The sequence below is a fragment of the Chiloscyllium plagiosum genome, chromosome 33 (genome assembly GCF_004010195.1).
Source record: "Chiloscyllium plagiosum isolate BGI_BamShark_2017 chromosome 33, ASM401019v2, whole genome shotgun sequence".
NCBI classification, from domain to species: domain Eukaryota; kingdom Metazoa; phylum Chordata; class Chondrichthyes; order Orectolobiformes; family Hemiscylliidae; genus Chiloscyllium; species Chiloscyllium plagiosum.
Window position 1 is genome coordinate 35,005,082 of NC_057742.1, and position 18,746 is coordinate 35,023,827.

The 18,746-nt window shown below is 41.8% G+C and overlaps 1 protein-coding gene across 1 annotated transcript in view; it reads left to right on the plus strand.

The window, feature by feature from the left end:
* LOC122540015 (vesicle-fusing ATPase) overlaps positions 1–18,746 on the plus strand; it is a 278,045-nt gene that overhangs the window by 121,571 nt on the left and 137,728 nt on the right. The window contains exon 13 of the mRNA XM_043675302.1: positions 16,517–16,612. Coding sequence (XP_043531237.1) covers positions 16,517–16,612 — 96 coding nt within the window. The remainder of the gene's footprint in view (positions 1–16,516; positions 16,613–18,746) is intronic.

Consider the following 18,746-nt stretch of genomic DNA (forward strand, 5'->3'; position numbering starts at 1 on the left):
GGCCCAACAAGTCCACACCGACCCGCCGAAGCGCAACCCACCCATACCCCTACATCCACCCCTTTAACCTAACACTACGGGCAATTTAGCATGGCCAATTCACCTGACCCGCACATCTTTGGACTGTGGGAGGAAACCGGAGCACCCGGAGGAAACCCACGCAGACACGGGGAGAATGTGCAAACTCCACACAGTCAGTCGCCTGAGTCGGGAATTGAACCCAGGTCTACAGGCGCTGTGAGGCAGCAGTGCTAACCACTGGGCCACCGTGCCGCCCTGTTGGACTATAACCTGGTGTTGTGTGATTGTTAACCAAGTTTAGATTAGAGTGGTGCTGGAAAAGCACAGCGGGTCAGGCAGCATTCGAGAGCAAGAAAATCGACATTTCGGGCAAAAACCCTTCATCAGGACCAAGTTTATCCAATCTCTCTCCTTCAAGCTAATACACTCAAATCTTGGTAAACCTCCTTTGCACTTGTTCTAAAGTCTCCAATCCAACAGCAGTGTGGTGACCAGAACTGCTCACAGTCCTCAAAATATGGTCGAACTAAATTCTTATACAGCTGCAACATGACTTGCTGATTTTTATACTCAGTGACCTGACTGATGAAGTCAAGTGCACCTTCTGTGCCACTTTATCCATTTGTATTGCCACTTTAGCGAAGCTTTGGACTTGCACCCCACGTTCACTCTGTGTATCAGTGCTCCTAAGGATCCAGCAATGTTCTGTAAATTTTCCACTTGCATTTGACCTCCCAAAATGTATCACTACACTCTTTACTGGATAAAATTCTATGTGCCATTTCTCCATCTTGTGTTTCAACTGATCTATATCTTGCAGTATCCTTTGACAACCTTCCTCACTATTACAACTCACCAATTTTTGTGTCATCTGCAAAGTTACTGAACAAACCACGTACACTTTCATTTAAATAATGTATATGTATAACAAACAACTGAGGTTCCAGCACTGATCCTTGTAGAACACCAGTGGTCACAGACCTCCTGTGACCAGTCAGAAAAACATCCTTCCCCAACTACCTTCTGTTTTCTATCACCAAGCCAATTTTTTATCCAACTTCACAACTTACCATGTGACTAAATCTTCTGGACCAGCTTGCCAAGAGGAACCTTGTCAAATGCTTTCATAAAGTCCATGTCGACAACTTCCACTGCCTTATCCTTATCAATGATTTTCATTACTTCCTCAAAAAACTCAATCAGGTCTATGAGACAAGATCTCCCCTGCTTAAAGCTATGCTCATTATTCCTATTTAGTTCATTCTTCTCCAAATGCAAATAAATCCTGTCCCAAAGAATCTTCTCCAAAAATTTCTACAATTATACCACTGACTTAAGACTCACAGGTCCATAATTTCCTGGATTATCCCTGTTGATCTTCTTAAAGAAAGGAAAAGCATTGGCTATTATTCAGTCTTGTGAGACTTCGTCTGTGGCTAAAGTGGATACAGAGATCTCTGTCAAGCTGCCAGCATTCTCCTCCCATATGCTGGGATAGATCCCATCATACGCTGGAGTCTTGCCTACTTAATGTATTCAAAGATAGCCAATACCACCACCACCACCACCACCTGAATATCGACATGCCCCAGAATATCACCATACCCCTCCCTGATCATACCATCATCCATGTCTTTCTTGGTGAATACGGATACCAAGTACTCACTACTTACCTCACCCACTTCCTCTGACTCCATGTGTGAATTCCCTCCTTTATCCTTGAATTGGCTAGCTCTTTCCCTAGCCACCCTCTTGATCTAATATATATGCCTCCTCCAGCCCTCTTAATTTCCTGTTTAAAATATTTTCTGCTTTTATATTCAAGGGCCTTGTTTAATTTCACTTTCCTAAGCCTTTCAAGAGCATGTTGGTTTTGAACTCTGCTGAACTGGCCTTTCTGTCAGCTGTGGATTTTTACCCTCAAACGGCTGCCCCAAACACCCCAATTCCTCCTGTACATTGGGGAGACCGAAGGTAAACTTGGGGAACGGTTCACCGAGCATTGTAGCTGGGGATGCAAGGGCCGACCGGACAACTCAGTCACTGTCCATTTCAACTCCCCTTTCTGATGTGACCATCCTTGGCCTCCTCCATTGCCACATGGAACCACACCGCAAATTGGAGGAACAACACCTCATCTTCTGCCTGGGCAGCCTTCAGCCTTGAGGGCTCAACATTGGGTTCTCCAATTTTGAATAACTTCCCTTCCCATACCCCAACTCACTTTCCGGCCCCTCCCCCTCACTGCTTCCTGCCACCAACTGAATTCATTCCTCCCATTGACCGACCAGATTGTACCCTCTACCTGACTTCACCTATCCCCACTTTACCACCCTGCCCCAGCCACCTCCTTTATCTGCAGCTCCCACCACATCCACCCTCAGTCCTGAAGGAGGGTTGCACCCGATATGTCCACTTCCCCACCACCTGATGCTCACTGTGTTCTTCCAGATTACTGCCTGTCCATCTAAGCCCTTGGCACTGTGGGAGTCCCAATCAATATGGTGGAATTAAGGACACCCACTGCAACAACCCTACATTTTTTTACAATTTTCCATGATCTGATTCTCCATATCTGTTTCTTCAGACTATAGAGTCTGCTGTTGGGAGGCCTATAGCATAACTAGTGATATTCCTTCATGGTTCATTGCAGGCTGTAATGATGTCAGTTATCTTGCTGAAACCCAAGCTGAACATTAGTGATTATGTTATTCCTCAGCAGATGGTGCCTGATAGCACTGTTGATGAGTCCTTCTATCAGTTTGCTGGTGATTGAGAGTAGGCTGATGGGGCAGAAGTTGGCTGAGTTGGATTTGTCCTGCTTTTTCTGTCCAGTACACATTTAGGCAATTTTCCACGTTTATGAGTAGATATACTACAACAACTTGACAAAGGGGCACAATAAGTTCTAGAGAATGTCTTCAGTAATATTCCTGGAATGTTGTCAGAGCCTGTAATCTTTGTATCGAGTGCTTCCACCCATTGCATATTGTGTCTAGTGAATTGAATCAGCCAAAGCCTAGCATCTATTCTGATGGGAACCTAAGGAGGAGGCTGAAATAGATTGCACGCTTGCCACTTTTAATTCAAGATCTTCACTGAATTCAGATTCCATTATCTGCTGTATTGGAATTTGTTCCGAATCCCACAGCATATTACTTGGGATTTTGGGTTACTAGTCCATTACCATACCATTTGCACAATACCGTTGTATGTTCTGGCATCTTTCTTAAATTAAAAAAATCTACAACTGAAAGTAAAATTCTTAAATGATGTGGATGTTAGAATTTGTGATCAGAACACTTTGAGAGAGATAGTAGAACAAATTTAAGGAACCTGAAATTCCAATGTGTGCTTAATGCAGTGTTTACTACTTCTTGAAGCTGCCTAACTAATTTCTTATGGGGTTCTATTTTGACTGTAATTAAATTGCAAGATATAAGAGCAGAATTAGGCCTTTCAGACTATAGAGTCTGCATCACCATTATATTTTTTCCCAGTCCTATTCTCTTGCCTTCTCCCTGTAACCCTTGATTCCCGTTATTTATTAAGAACTTATCTACTCCTCTATGACATCATCGCTCCGTTTCTGTAAAGACAACCACAAAGTATTTGTGAATGCACTGCATCCACACAAGTTACTTTTTTTGATCCTTAATTGGCCTCTTAAAGGCTGACAAATTCACTAGACCTGATGGGTTGCAGCCCAAAGGAAGTAGCTGCAGAGGTAGTGCATGAACTGGTGGTAATCTCCAGGGAAAACAGCCCCAGCCTATTTCTCTAGAGCTCTTTGGGTTCAGGTACAGAATGCTTTAAAATTTGCATCACATGTAGACAGGGTAAGAATGGTATGCATGCGAGCGATATGTGCCATCATCTTGCTACCTGCAGGGCTCACTGCAGCTTGAGTTCAAAACTAAATAATTGAATACAAAATAGCATTTGTGGGTAATCAGATGGTTTGAGGCATAGGTAGGTTATTGTGAGAAGGACATGACCTTGAAATCTGTTTTCCAAAATGTTCTGGAAGCTGGGTCAGTTGGAGCAGGGGATAGTAAGAAATGTAATCAACTTTAAAAATGTCAAAGTGCAAAAGGTTGGAAGGAGACCATTGAGTTTCCACAAGATTGATTAATTGGGTCAGTGGGCTGAGGAGTGGCAATGGAGTTTAATTTGGATATGTATGAGATATTGCATTTTGGTAAAACAAACAAGAGCAGGACTTACACAATTCATGGCTGGGCCCTGCATCGTTATGGAGATGTACAGCACGGAAACAGATTCTTCAGTGTAACTTGTCTATGCCGACCAGATATCTGAAATTAATCTAGTCCCATTTGCTCGCTATTTGCCCATATCCCTCTAAACCCTTTGTATTCATATATCCAACCAGCCTCCACCACTTCCTCTGGCAGCTCATTCCATACATGCACCACCCTCTGTGTTGCCCCTTAGTCCCTTTTAAAAGTTTCCCCTCTCACCTTAAACTTATGCCCTTCAGTTCTGGACTTTCCCACCACATGGAAAAGACCTTGTCTATTTACCCTATCCATGCCCCTCATGATTTTTTAAACCTCTATAAGGTCACCCCTCAACCTTTGATGCTCCAGGGAAAACAGTCCTAGCCTATTGCTCTAGAGATCTAGGGGTTCAGGTACATAATTCTTTAAAATTCGCATCAGATTTAATCAGGATGGTTAAGAAGGCATTTCACAATCTTGCCTTCATTGCTGAGACCTTTGAGTATAGGAGTTGGGACGTCGTGTTGAGTTTGCACAAGACATTGGTGAGGCCTCTTCTGGCATACTGGAGTTCTGGTCATCCTGCTATTGGAAGGATTTTATTAAATTGGGGCAGGTTCAGAAAGATTTACCAGTCTGTTGCCAGGAATGGAAAGATTGATAAAGCTAGGCTGGGACCTTTTTCATTGGAGTGTCGGTGGTTGAGAGGTGACCTTATGATTTCATAAGCCTCTATGAGGAGCAGCGATAACGTGACTAGCAAGGGTAAATTTCCATAGGATGGGCTAGTTCAAAACTATGGGGCAAATTTTTCATGGAGAGTGGTTCGTGTGCGGTTTGTGCTGCCAGAGGAAGTGGTGGATGCAGGTACAATTACAATATTTAAAAGACATTTTAATAAGTACATGAATAGGAAAGGTTTGGATGGATATGAGCTAAATGCAGGTAAGTGGATGAGTTTGATTTGAACATAGAATGTTACAGCACAGTACAGACCCTTCGGCCCTCGATCAGTGTGGATTAGTTGGACTGAATACAGTATTCTGTTTCAGTGCTTTGAGTCTCTGACTCGATAACTCTGTCTTAAAGTTGCTCAGTGACCTGGTCTCCACAATCTTCTGCGACAACATGTTCCACAGAATCATCATCCTCTGACGAAGGAGATTCCTCCTCACTTAATTTCTAAACAATCGGGCCCTTCATTTTGAGGTTGTGCCCTCAGGTCCTAGTCCCTCCTACAAGTGAAAACTTCTCCATGTCCACTCTATCCAGGCCTACAAAATTCTGTAACTTTCGATGAGATCTTCCTCATCCTTCTAAACTTGGAGTGCAGGCCCAGACCCACAACTGCTCCTCATTTGACAAGCTATTCATTCCCAGGATCATTCTTGTGAACCTCCTGTAGACCACCCCCAAAGGTCAACACATCCTTCCTTCGATGTGGGGCCCAAAAACTGCTCACAATATTCCAGCTGATGTCTGACCAGAGCCTTGTACAGCCTCAGCAATACATTTCTGCTCTTATATACTTGTTCTTTTGAAATGGATGCCAGCATTGTATTTGCATCCTACCTGCCAATGAACCTGTGTTATTCTTAAAAGAATCGTGAACTTGCATACCTGTTGTGTTTCAGATTTCTGAAGCCTTTCCATGTTTAGAAAACAGCTTGTGCCTCTCCTCTTCCTACCAAAGTGCATAACTTCACACTTTTCCATATTGTATTCCATCTGCACTTCTTTGCCCATTCTCTGAACTTGTCCAAGTCTTTCTGCAGCCTCCCTGCTTCCTCAACACTACCTGCCCTTCCACCTATCTTTGCATCATCTGCAAACTTAGCAACGAAGCCCTCAGTATTCATTGTGTCCCACATAAGATTTGTATCACTCTTAATTTCTAGATAGATATGCTGTCAATGATTTTTCAATTTACAGTACTGTTAATTTCCAGATAAGATTCAAAGGAACTGCTCATGTTAATTAAGTTTTCTTTGAACACCTTGTGTTTTAATATGGTCATGCAATGTTTGGGTTGAGAGCCTTTACCTTTTTCTGATGCATATAAGTTATCTAGTTCTTGGTGTGCAAGAGTCCATGTCAAAGTTTGCAGATGATGCAAAACTTGGGAGGATCGTGAACTGAGAGGAGAATATTGTAGAACTCCAAAAGAATGTAGAGAAATTGATGGACTGGGCTGGAAGATGGCAGATGGAGTTCAGTGCAGAGAAGTGTGAGACAGTTTATCTTGTTACAGTGAACATGGAGATATGCTATAAAATGAAGGGTAGTATTCTGAAGGGTGTGCAGGAGCAGAGGGACCTGGATGTATCCATGCATGTATCACTAATGTGACAGGTCAGGTAGCAAGAGCTTTTTAATAAAACACCTGTATTCTCCGCTTCATTAATAGGGGCATAAAGTACAAGAACCAGGCGGTTAGGTTGAACCTGTAGGAGAAACTACTTAGAGCTCAGATGAATATTTGTACAGTTCTGGGTACCACACTTTAGGTCAGACTTGAACATATTGGACAGAGTACAGAAAATATCTCCAAGAATAATACTAGGTATGAGACACTTCAGTTATGAAGAACGATTGCAGAAGTTCGGCTCTCGTCATTTAGATAATATGCTTCTTTTTAACTTACATTTTCCCACATTATACTCCATTTTCCACATTTTTGCTCACTTAATCTATCAGTATTTTTTCTCTCCTCCTTATATCCTCAATCCTGGCTTGTATCAGAATCTTACTGTATATTGACATTTCTGAAATATGTATCTCAGCCGTATAGTGTTGTAAGAAATATGTAGGTATGATCACTTGTTATCCTTTTGATGGGATATGAGGCTCTCTGGCTGGGCCAACGTTTGTTGCTCCTCCCCAATTGTCCTTGGGAAGGTAGTGGTAAGCTGCCACTTTGAACTTTTGCATGGTCCTCCCATGTGTGGTCACTGTGAGCCAGTATTGTTGGGAAGTAAGTTCCAAGATTCTCTCTGAGCAACAGAGAACAAGTTAGTTTCAAGTCAGAATGAGAACTTTCATTTTGTGTGTGGTACACACTGCTGTACTGTGAGTAAGTGGAGGGAGTGGATGTTTATCGTATGAATAGAATGCCAATCAAATGGGTTGTTTTGTCCTGGATGCTGCTGAGCTGCTTCGGTCATATTGGATCCACACTTATGCATCACATCCTCCACTTGGCCTTTTAGAGAAAAGACAGGCCATGGGGAGCCAGGAGATAAGTTACTCACCACAATATTTATATGGCTTAATCAGTTTAGTTTTTGGTCACTGGGTCTCTAGGATGTTAATGGTGAGGGATCCAGGCAATGTAATGATATTGAATGTCAAGAGCAGATGCTTGGATTCTGTCTTGTTAGAGATGATCATTCCCTGGCACTAAGATGGTGCAAATGTTACTTGCCACTCGCCCAAGCCAGGATGTTGTCCAGATCATGTTTGGGCATGATTGCTTCAGTGTCTGAGGAGTTGCAAATGATACTGAACCCTGTATAGTTATCAGTGAACGTAATGGACAGACAGATTATACACTCAGCACTCTGGCTGAAGTGAGTTATAAAAGCTACATCCTTGATGTTTGCACTGATGCACTGGACTCCCCAGAATAGAAATATTTATGGGGTATCCTCCTCCAGTTAGTTTTTAACTAGTCTTCTTCATTTGTGTCTGAATGTTGTGAGACTTCAGAGATTTGATCAAATCAGTTGATGTGAGTTTGCTTATTTCTCTGTTGCTGCCATTGTTTGATATGTATGTTGTCCTTGTTTTTGGGCCTGAATGGTGCTGCTATTTGCATGCCTTTCTGCATTTTTCATTAAACCATAGTTGATCCCCTGGATTGGTGGTCATGGTAAATTGACAGATGTATTGGGTAATGAGGTGGTAGAATACAATTCTGCTGCTGATTGCTCACAGTGCCTTATGGATGTCTGTGCTATTTGTCCGACTCTTTCTATTGATGAATTAAGCTCAGTCTCAAGATAAAAATATTTGACCTCTCCCAGACAATTGCATCAAAGTTAGTTCGGATTCATTCAGACCCGCCATCTGTTGGTGCTTTCGGCATCTCACTGTAAGATGCTTTAAATTAAGCTGGAATGTTGGCACACAGCACCTTGTTCCAGATGACTCTGGATTTGGACAGGATTTAGAACGCGAGCACAGTTCATAATTTGAGAATTTAAAGAGGTTTAATCTATACACCGTTTTGGGGCTGTGCAGGAAATTTGATTATGATTGATGTATCCTCAAGGAACGTTGCCTGTTTCCTTGATTCTTATGATTTCCTTGTTGCAGCTTGCTGTAAAAGGATAATTCATCCAGGTATTTTCTGCAACTTTGAAGAACAAACTATGTCTAATTCTGGGGAAACTTATGCTTTGCATGAAACAGTTATATATGGCACCATTCATAGAACATCCCAAACCACTTTCCAATCAATTTAGCACTTTTTAAATGTATCTGATGTATTGCAGGAAACATGGCAGCCAGTTTATATACAGGAAATGCTGTTTGAGATAATGAACATGTTCCTCAGCCAACATCAAAGTACAGATTATAAGTATTGATCAAGTGACTAGGGAGAATGCCTCACCATCCAACTCTTTGAGATTGAGATTTGAATGTTACCGTGATTAATGGAAGCTGTTTAATGTCTCAGTTGAAAAATGGCACCTCTGAGGTGACAGTACTCCTTTAGAACCACACTGGAGTGTCAGTCCAGGTTATGGCAGAGAGAAATCTATTGACTGTGTCTCCTATTTCCAGGACCCTTATCTCCCCTCATTCCATTCCTTTCTAACAGTTTCAGTGATTGTATTTGCGATGTTTTGTGGGTCCAGTAGAATCAATGGGACTGAACAAGTTTGCATCTGCTATGTTTGCTTTTCACGTGGTCCTTTACTAACTAATTTATTTAGTAATGCATTACATACTAACAATACCTTCTGTATTAAAGTTGACAAGTGGAGTACTTGTACACTTGGGATCAGAAGAATTCATTAATATCATCAATTACCAGCCTTGGATTAAACCTAAAGTCACACCACACAAGAATTATTAAAAGAGTCTCTACAGTGTGGAAACAGGCCATTCGACCCAACAAGTCCACATGGACCCCCTGATGGACAGCATTAATTTCCTCTGCACACAGAGGAAATAACTACAAGACAACGTGCACAAATTAAAATCAGAAGTGTTTTTTCTGCATAACTTATACAAAGTAAAAGCTATCACAGCAGACTGGTGATGTCACAGTTAATTTGTTTACATTATATATACACAAAGCTGCCGCAGTTTAACCAGACTCTTCTTACCCAATTAACTGCATCTCAGATCCCAATTGTAGATTAACATTTAACAGTTTCTTTGCGGTAGAATTCACTTAATTTTTCACAAAATAGTAGCTGTTCATATGAAGCATCAAGCTAGATATCTCGCATTCATTTTCAATTATTTCATGACGTTATTGATTTCAGCATTTCTTGGCTTCTAGGTAGTTAAGTATTCCGTTGTTGACAAGTTTAAAACTGTTCTGTCTCCTTGCAGCCTCATACTCAACCCACCGCTTTGCAGCCACCTTGTTCTCACAATTGTGCAGCCTCTCTATTTTGCCCCACCTACTTTGAAGCTGTCTCCTTTACCCCCTCCACAACTTTTGGAGCTTCCTCCTTCCCCTCTCCACCCTTTGCAGTCTCTTCCTCCCTTCCACCACCTGCAACCAAACCCACACCATATGAGCAGCATTTCCCAGCCAAAGCTGACAGCAGCCTCCAACTGTCTGCAGCAATCCCAACAACTTGCTCACTACAGCCACTTAACTTCCAAGCTTCACCTCAAATCAGAGGCTGATGCTTTTCCATTTTTGATGTTCATAAGCTCACTATGAGCTAACAGCAGCTTTCAATTAAATAGTTCCCTCCCCAGTGCAACGTGCACTGATGCAGATGGTGATAATGGACAAGTAGATCATAATATGTAGGAGCAAATTATTGCAGACAATACACAAGATTGGAGGAGGTACAGGTGAAATGTTACTTCAACTATACACAAGATTGCAGGAGGCTGTGTGACTGGGTTTTAGACAAGGTGCTGTTTCAAATGGGTGATGGTGGGGAGATCCTAAGCAGTAAGTGTCTGGAGGAGACAAAGGCAATGAAGAGAATTCTGAAGGCAGAAGTACTCTTGAGGTTAAGACTAAGTTGTGAATGGAGAAGTAAACAGAACTGGTCCTGAGTGATTAAAACCTATCTTCTTGCGAAAGAGAAAGGAAGTGTTCTAGTTTGACCTGAGAACTTATCAGGGGTGTAATAGATGAGCAGAGTGATTGGTAAAATCTGTCATCAATGACTTAACCCTTAAACTGAGTTACAGGAAATTGTGGGTCATCCAGGATACAATACTGAGCAAAGTCTGATTTGCTTTGGGACAGCCAAGGGTCCAGTGGAACAATGGAGAGATGTGGCTCTGTTTCATTTGTCAACTGCTTGCAAGAGCAGATCTTCTCAGGGGATCAATGTTAAGAATTGTGGATTGCTTCACGTAGTGGCTGCATCTAGTATTAAGGTGGGAAACATCATTGCATTGAGATTCATTTTGTTTCTTGGCACTGCAACCTGCCTGTAAGGTGTGATGTCTAATAAAGCTTTAATAATGCATCAACTTAGCGCAAAACTACATTTAACAGCCATTTTCCATCTGATGAGTCAATGTGTTTCATCTGAATGAGATCTTGCAATTACTTGTTTGTTGAATTGGAGTTTGCCCCTTAGCAATGGAATTTAGCACAATGCTGAGCTCGTGAGAATATTTCATGAATTTTCCAACTTTTGCTCAATTTGTTTTAATTTCCTGTTGATGTTTGAGTGTTTTGGAAATAATTTGTACTTTTTTTGTGTTGGGAAAGCATTGGGCACTCAGCAAACATCCAGCTCAGTCAGTCTGGCTGTATCACAATAGCGCAATTTAAATAACCTATATGCATGGTGGTTCTTGTACTGAATTCCTGACCTCTTGTAGCTCTTGTGTTTGTGTAGAAAAGTGAGGTGCTGAAGGAGACACGGTGGCACAGTGGTTAGCACTGCTGCCTCACAGCGCCCGAGACCCGGGTTCAATTCGCGCCTCAGGCGACTAACTGTGTGGAGTTTGCACGTTCTCCCCGTGTCTGCGTGGGACGGGACGGTGTGGACTTGTTGGGCCGAAGGGCCTGTTTCCACACTGTAAGTAATCTAATCTAATCAGTACATAAAATGAAGCATATCTTGCTTTTCACTTTTTTTTCTTTTTCAATGCTTTGTGCAGACTTGGTCTGGTCTTTATCTAGCCTTATGGAATGCAATTCGTTCCCTCTGTCGTTAGACTGATAGGGGACCTGAGGGGATGGCAGAGATTGGACAATCCCTTAAATGGTGTGATGCTCAAAAGCACAGCTGATCAGGCAATATCTGAGGAGCAGGAGAATCGACATTTCAAGCATAAGCCCTTCATCAAGAATGAGGCTTGTGGCCTAAGGGGGCTGAGAGATAAATGGGAGGGGGGTGGTACTGGGGGAAAAGTAGCTGGGAATGCAATAGGTAGATGAAGGTGGGGGTGAAGGTGATAGGTTGGAGAGGAAGGTGGAGATATTCCCTAGGACACACGTACGAAACAACTCCACCACCCTGTGGCCGAACACATTAACTCCCCTCCCATGCTGCCAAAGACATGCAAGTCCCAGGCCACCTCCACCACCAAACCCTAACCTGGAGGAAGAACACCTCATCTTCCGCCTTGGAACCCTCCAACCACACTGGATCAATGTGGATTTCACCAATTTCCTCATTCCCCTCCCCCCACCTTATCCCAGATCTAACCTTCCAACTTGGTACCGCCCTCTTGAACTGTGCTACCTGTCCATCTTCCTTCCCATCTATCTGCTCCATACTTCTCCGACCTATACCTTCACTCCCACCTTCATCTACATATCGCATTCCCAGCTACCTCTCTCCCCCACCTACCCCATTTATCTCTCAGCCCTCTTGGACCACAAGCTTCATTCCTGATGAAGGGCTTATACTCGAAACATAGAATCTCCTGCCCCTCGGATCTGCCTGACCTCCTGTGCTTTTCCAGCACCACACTCTTGACTCTGATCTCCAGCATCTGCAGTCCTTACTTTCTCCCAGACCCTTAAATGGGACAAGGTCTATGCATGAGTTAGAATTCTGACTTACAGCCATTCGTTTTTTCTATTCTTCTATTAGTTTGCTGTGTTCTTCTTCTGGGATATTTGGGATATTTTACTGTGATAAACATGCTATATAAAAGCAAGTAGTTTTTGGGTAATGTGTGCTGAGGTCAATTGTACTCCAATTGATTTCATGATGTAAATCAACCAGTCCAGACTGCTGGTTTATACCCCGTCTGAACTTCTGCATCACTGGATAAACATGTTTGACCACTAGATTAGGGTCTCCAATTCCTTCCACTCCCCCTGTCAAACTTAGTTTCAGGGAACTTAAAAATGTTCTCCATTCCCCTTCCTGTCTGTGACACAGAAGTTGAACAACTTTTCAGTGTAGGTCCAAAAGTCCATTTTCATGAGCTGTTACTTTTTGAAAAATATACAGACATTTCACAATGCAGCTTAACCTTTTGACAGCATTGCCTCCTGACATTTCTGCTCCATTATTCCTTGAACTAGTCTGGACAAGTGTGAAGGGTGAAGCTATACAAAATGCCATGTCCTTCAGGATGAAACATTCAGGGAGGTCTTTTTCAGTGTTTCGCCTCGGATGTTCTGCTCGCTTTGCATGCATTTAATAATGTTTGTTTAAATTGTTGTATGACCTAGATTTGTGCTACCAACATTAGCAAATTCATAATTTTAGTTCCGAATTACAATTCGAAATGCACAAAAGTAACACTAAAGTTTTATCAGTCTTCACTAGTTTGGTTAAAGAAGCACGTATGCAAAAAACATCTTTGTTAGTCGCTACTTGTTGGTATTTCCAAACTTTGCTCAATTTTGTATGGTACAATGTCTCTTTCATTTAACAATACTTCAACTTTACCAGTTTTTTAAATTAAAAATTGAGACAGAGTTTTATCAGAGGGAAAAAGTGAGGTCTGCAGATGCTGGAGATCAGAGCTGAAAATGTGTTGCTGGAAAAGCGCAGCAGGTCAGGCAGCATCCAGGGAACAGGGGAATCGACGTTTCGGGCATAAGCCCTTCTTTCCTAAAGAAGGGCTTATGCCCGAAACGTCGATTTCCCCTGTTCCCTGGATGCTGCCTGACCTGCTGCGCTTTTCCAGCAACACATTTTCAGCTTTTATCAGAGGGATACAAGGCAATGGAACTAAATTAGTGTGCTGAACCAGTTGCACTTTTGGTTCATGCTTGAGCTGATCCTGAAGATTGAGTTTGAGGCAAACTCTATGACTGAAACCTAAAGTACAGACAGACAATAAAATGTTACACTGCCGCAGGTGCCTCGTTGTACTTGCAAGCATTTCAGACTGCTTGTGTGAGTGGAATAAGAAATCATTTCTGATCACTTATAAACAAAGATGGCTTCTGTAGTTTCAGATAGATGAAATCAGTCAAAGCAAACCCACTAGTTTCATAATATCCTTCCTATAGCAGTGAGACCAACTTGCACATTGGTTAGGCCACTATTAGAATACAATGTCATGTACAGCTGCAACATGACCTCCAAATCCTACTACTCGATGCACTGACCAATAAAAGCGAGCATACGAAATGCTGCCTTCACTATCCTATCTACCTGCCACTCCATTTTCAAGGAACTATGAACCAGCACTCCAAGATCCCTTTGTTCAGCACCACTCCTCAGGATCTTACCATTAAGTGTATAAGTCCTGCCCTGATTTGCCTTTTCAAAATGCAGCACCTTTAATTTATCTAAATTAAACTCTATCTGCCACTCATTAGCCCATCCCATTGTACTATGAGGTAACCTTCTTCACTGACCACTACAACCCACCCAATTTTGGTGTTATTTGGTTCAGAAAAGATTTACAAGGATATTGCCAGTTTGTTGGTATAGGAAAAGGCTGAATAGACTGGGCTATTTTCCCTGCAATGTTGAAGGCTGAGTTGTGACTGTATAGAGGCTTAAAATTGAGGGACATGGATAGGGCAAATAGACAAAGTCTAGGTTTTGATTCCTTTACAGCCCTGAGACATGGCTTTGTAAAGTAAGGTGAATTATTAGAGCACTTGTCTTTTGTTCTACATTCTTTTGTCGAATATGTGTATAATGTAACGTATTTTCTAGACTGAGTTTAAATCAATTATAGTGAAGACTAAGATTGGCAGTATGGAAATGGAACTAAAGTCTTTATTTTGTGATATGGCTGTTGTAAGAAAGTATACTTTTCAACATTCCAATGATTTTGATTTTCTTTCAAAAGATTTAACTTCCTTGCTCAAATAGAGCAGAGTAGCTACTTTGCATTACAATGTTTTCAAAGTCATTAAACAAAAACAGGTAATTTGACTGTAGATTAGCTGTGAAGCAGCCTATGCTTGGCAGTGCATGTACGAGAGTGTTTGAAACACCGGGACTTGTGCCAGAGGGCACAGCTAGTCTTGATGCTGCAAAAGTGGTGTTGCTTACAGCTCCAAGTATCTGTTGCACAACAATGCGTTAAATATCTTTTGTGTTCTGCAGCTCCCCAGGGATCTGTTATTGTGTACATGGACAGCTGTTTGAACCAAGGTGAGAAGCTTGGTTCCATAGGATCAGAGAGAAGTTGTGCTTCAGGCAGTTCTATGCATGTACTACTGATCATCTAATGGAGTTTAAAGGTCATATTAGCTCCGTGTGGGTGACAGTCTAACCTTTTGGGGCTCCTGCTTGTGTCCATGTAGATGATTGCGTAAGGTGTGGAGTTGGAAAGAATCTGTTTTGGGAGTTACTTTGGTCATCTGCAGGTGAATTGGGTGCTACTAATACATAAAACCACATTGATGACAGCTCCTTTTGGGTGGGGCTGTTAAGACTGCAGTACCCAAGTGCTTACAGTTTAAATTCCCACCTCATGTTCCACTGACCGGCTGGGCTGCGAGCATTGCCAGTACTTTGATTCATTAAATTTTTTAAAGTGACCTAACTTGTTAGTTGCCATGATAATTCTGTAGGTATGTTTATCTAGTATGTAGTCATACTCGGGAATGTTCTTTGTTTTTTGTTGCTGATCAATACCATGTTAACAGGGACACCTTTCAGGTCATGGTCACTTCGAGTTTGGGAAAGGTTCTCTACCGATGATTCTTGTAAGTGTTGGCAGTCAAGACTGAACAGGTCTTGGCTATGATTCCTTCCAAGGTTTTGTAGTTTTTCCTAGCACTATCACTTGGCTTTTTTTTATTTAACCTATTTTTTTCTAATCAACCTGTTCAGAGATATTATTTGCACACCTCTGCAGGAGGGACTACCTCTGTGCCACAAGGGAACGCTGGGCTGGAGATCTTGGTTCCATGATAATATTCCATCTCAGAATCAGAAGATAGTAAATTCAAACCCATTCTAGAAAGCTGAAGAAATAATTTAAACTGACAATTCATGCAGTTCTGAGAAAATGCTGCACAGTCAGAGATATTGTCTTTTGGCTGCTGCATTAATGAAGAATCCTTCTGGTTCCTGTTCTCCACATGGATGATATTTATCGCACAGATAACACCACAAATGCATTGGTCATTGCTGTGTGTAGCACCTTGCTGTGTGCAGTTGAGTACACTTGCAAAGTATTTAATTGACGACAGAATGCATTGGGATGGTCTGAGGTGGAGAAAGGCATTATATAAATGCATGTTCTTTCTTTCTTTAAAATTACAGATGAGTAGCGATGACTCGGGTGAAGAACAAAGTTGCTGTCAGTATAGATAGAGCTAGTAATGAAAGTGGATTCAAATTGGGATTGAAATGTGTACTCTTCTTGAAAATTATTTACTGAATACTCCACATATTGATAGAAAATAATCTCTCACTTGAGCTTTATCAGAAAACAATATTGCCTCTACACAGCCTCCTTCCTGATAATCTGCTGGGACTGAAAACATGATTAGTGTTGGAAAGTGTGAAGGACCAAATGTCTTATTTCTGCAGAGTTTTACTGTATGAATGCCCAGTTGAGTATTGAGAACTCAGATTTTTTTTGTTTGTAAAAGTAAAATGTTAAAGGTTAAAAATAAGTTGATATTTACCATTTACCATTTCTCCCATAATTAGGCAGCAACCAAAGTGGAAGTTGACATGGAAAAAGCTGAGAAACTGCAAGTAATGAGGGGAGACTTCTTAACATCTCTGGAGAATGATATAAAACCTGTAAGTACCTGTTCACTGCACATTGAAACCGCAATACTTCTCTGATTCCATGGCAATCATTCCAGACTGTCTGTTGTCCATTTAGAACTGGTGTGATTTGGCACTGGATTCAATAATGTTGATTTACTGGCTCTGAATTTATTGGAAGGTCTGGCTTGAGACATAGTTGAATTTTCTGAGGTATTTTTATGACTTAACAGCAGTCTAGGTCTGTCCAATGCATCGCATTAGTTGTATGACACTTTCATCTGTTACTATAAATTCTCTGTCCAATGATCCTGCCCCACTAGTTATCTGATGAAGGAAGCTTGCACCCCTGAAAGTTTGCATTTCCAAATAAACCTGTTGGACTATAATGTGATGTTGTGTGAATTTTAACTTTGTGGCCAGTGCCACTGCTAGATGGTGCTTTGTGTAACCCCATTTGGCTCTGTCATTATTTGTGCAGACAGTTTTGAAAATATGAATCAGTTTAATCCCATTTCAGATTTAGAATAAATTTTACTTTCAGTTGATACAGAAAACTACTAAAATCACTGTGGTTCAGAGAAAACTATTTATATTTGATTGGAATGCACTTATAATTGCTACAGTGCTTATTTTAAAATCAAATATACTTCACTTTGGATGGTTCAGTCATCATGAATTGGTGTGATGTTCTGGATGCAACTGCATGCATTGCTAGATCACAGTAGCCATGTTTAATGGCGGTGCCTATCTTCTGTTTTTGGAACACACTTCAGTCATGTGCATAATACCCCATAGGGACAGCAAGGTGGCTAAGTGGTTAACGCTGCTGCCTCACAGCACCAGGATCCCGGGTTTGATTTCACTCTCGGGTTACTACCTGTGTGGAATTTGCACGTTCTCCTCTTGTCTGCATGGGTTTACTCCAGGTAGTCTGGTTTCCTCCCACAGTGTAAGATATTCAGGTTAGGTGGATTGGTCATGTTAACTTGTTTGTAGTGTCCAGGAATGTGCAGGCCAGGTGGATTACTGGGGCAGGTTGGGTCTGGGTGGGATGCTGTTTGGAGGGCCGGTGTGGACTTGATGGGCTGAACGGCCTGCTTCCACTTTGTAGGGATTATATGATGATTAGATGATTTAAAATATCTCGTGAGACTTTGTTAACTTCTGTATCTACCACATTGTCAATTTTATTGTAACAAGCACTTGATACAGATCATGTTGCAACTACAAAGTTTTTTAATAATATTTTAATGTTTTGGAACTGTCTTTAAGACAAAATGGAGGGGGTCCTGTGACCTGAACTGAAGTTTGTTTGGCATCCAACATGGGTAAGTTAAAGATCAAAAGGAGACCCAGATGAAGTTATTGGGAAGGTGGTGGATGGTGTCCAATGATGGAGATTACAGTCATTGTCTTTAAGTTCACAATGAGTTGACTCTTGGAATCATTTGAAGTCTCAGAAAGCTATTGAACATATTGGGCTATTAACAGTTATGCTGTAAACTTTGTTTACTTAAGATAAGCCAGTTGGGGTCAGCATTTCTCCCTGAATGCAAGACTGTTCACATTGCAGAGTGCAACATTTTTGAGATCAGTTACAGGTTTTCTGACCAATGAATCTTCTGGGGTCATGGGAGAGAGGAGGCTGCTTGAATTTGTAAGATACTATCAGGTCGTAATGAAGGGTCTTGCCTGGAATGTCAACAGTCCTGCTCCTCGGATGCTGCCTGACCTGCTGTGCTTTCTCCAGCACCACACTTTATCAACTCTTGACTCTTCAGCATCTGTAGTACTTACTATCTCCTAGACTTTACAAAGTTAGAACAATGGAAGTTTCCTTTCAGTTAGAGTCATAGAGTCATAGAGATGTACAGCATGGAAACAGACCCTTCGGTCCAACCTGTCCATGCCGACCAGATATCCCAACCCAATCTAGTCCCATCTGCCAGCACCTGGCCCATAAGCCTCCAAACCCTTCCTATTCATATACCCATCCAAATGCCTCTTAAATGTTGCAATTGTACCAGCCTCCACCACATCTTTTGGCAGCTCATTCCATACACGTACCACCCTCTGCGTGAAAAGGTTGCCCCTTGGGTCTCTTTTATATCTTTCCCCTCTCACCCTAAACCTATGCCCTCTAATTCTGGACTTCCCTACCCCA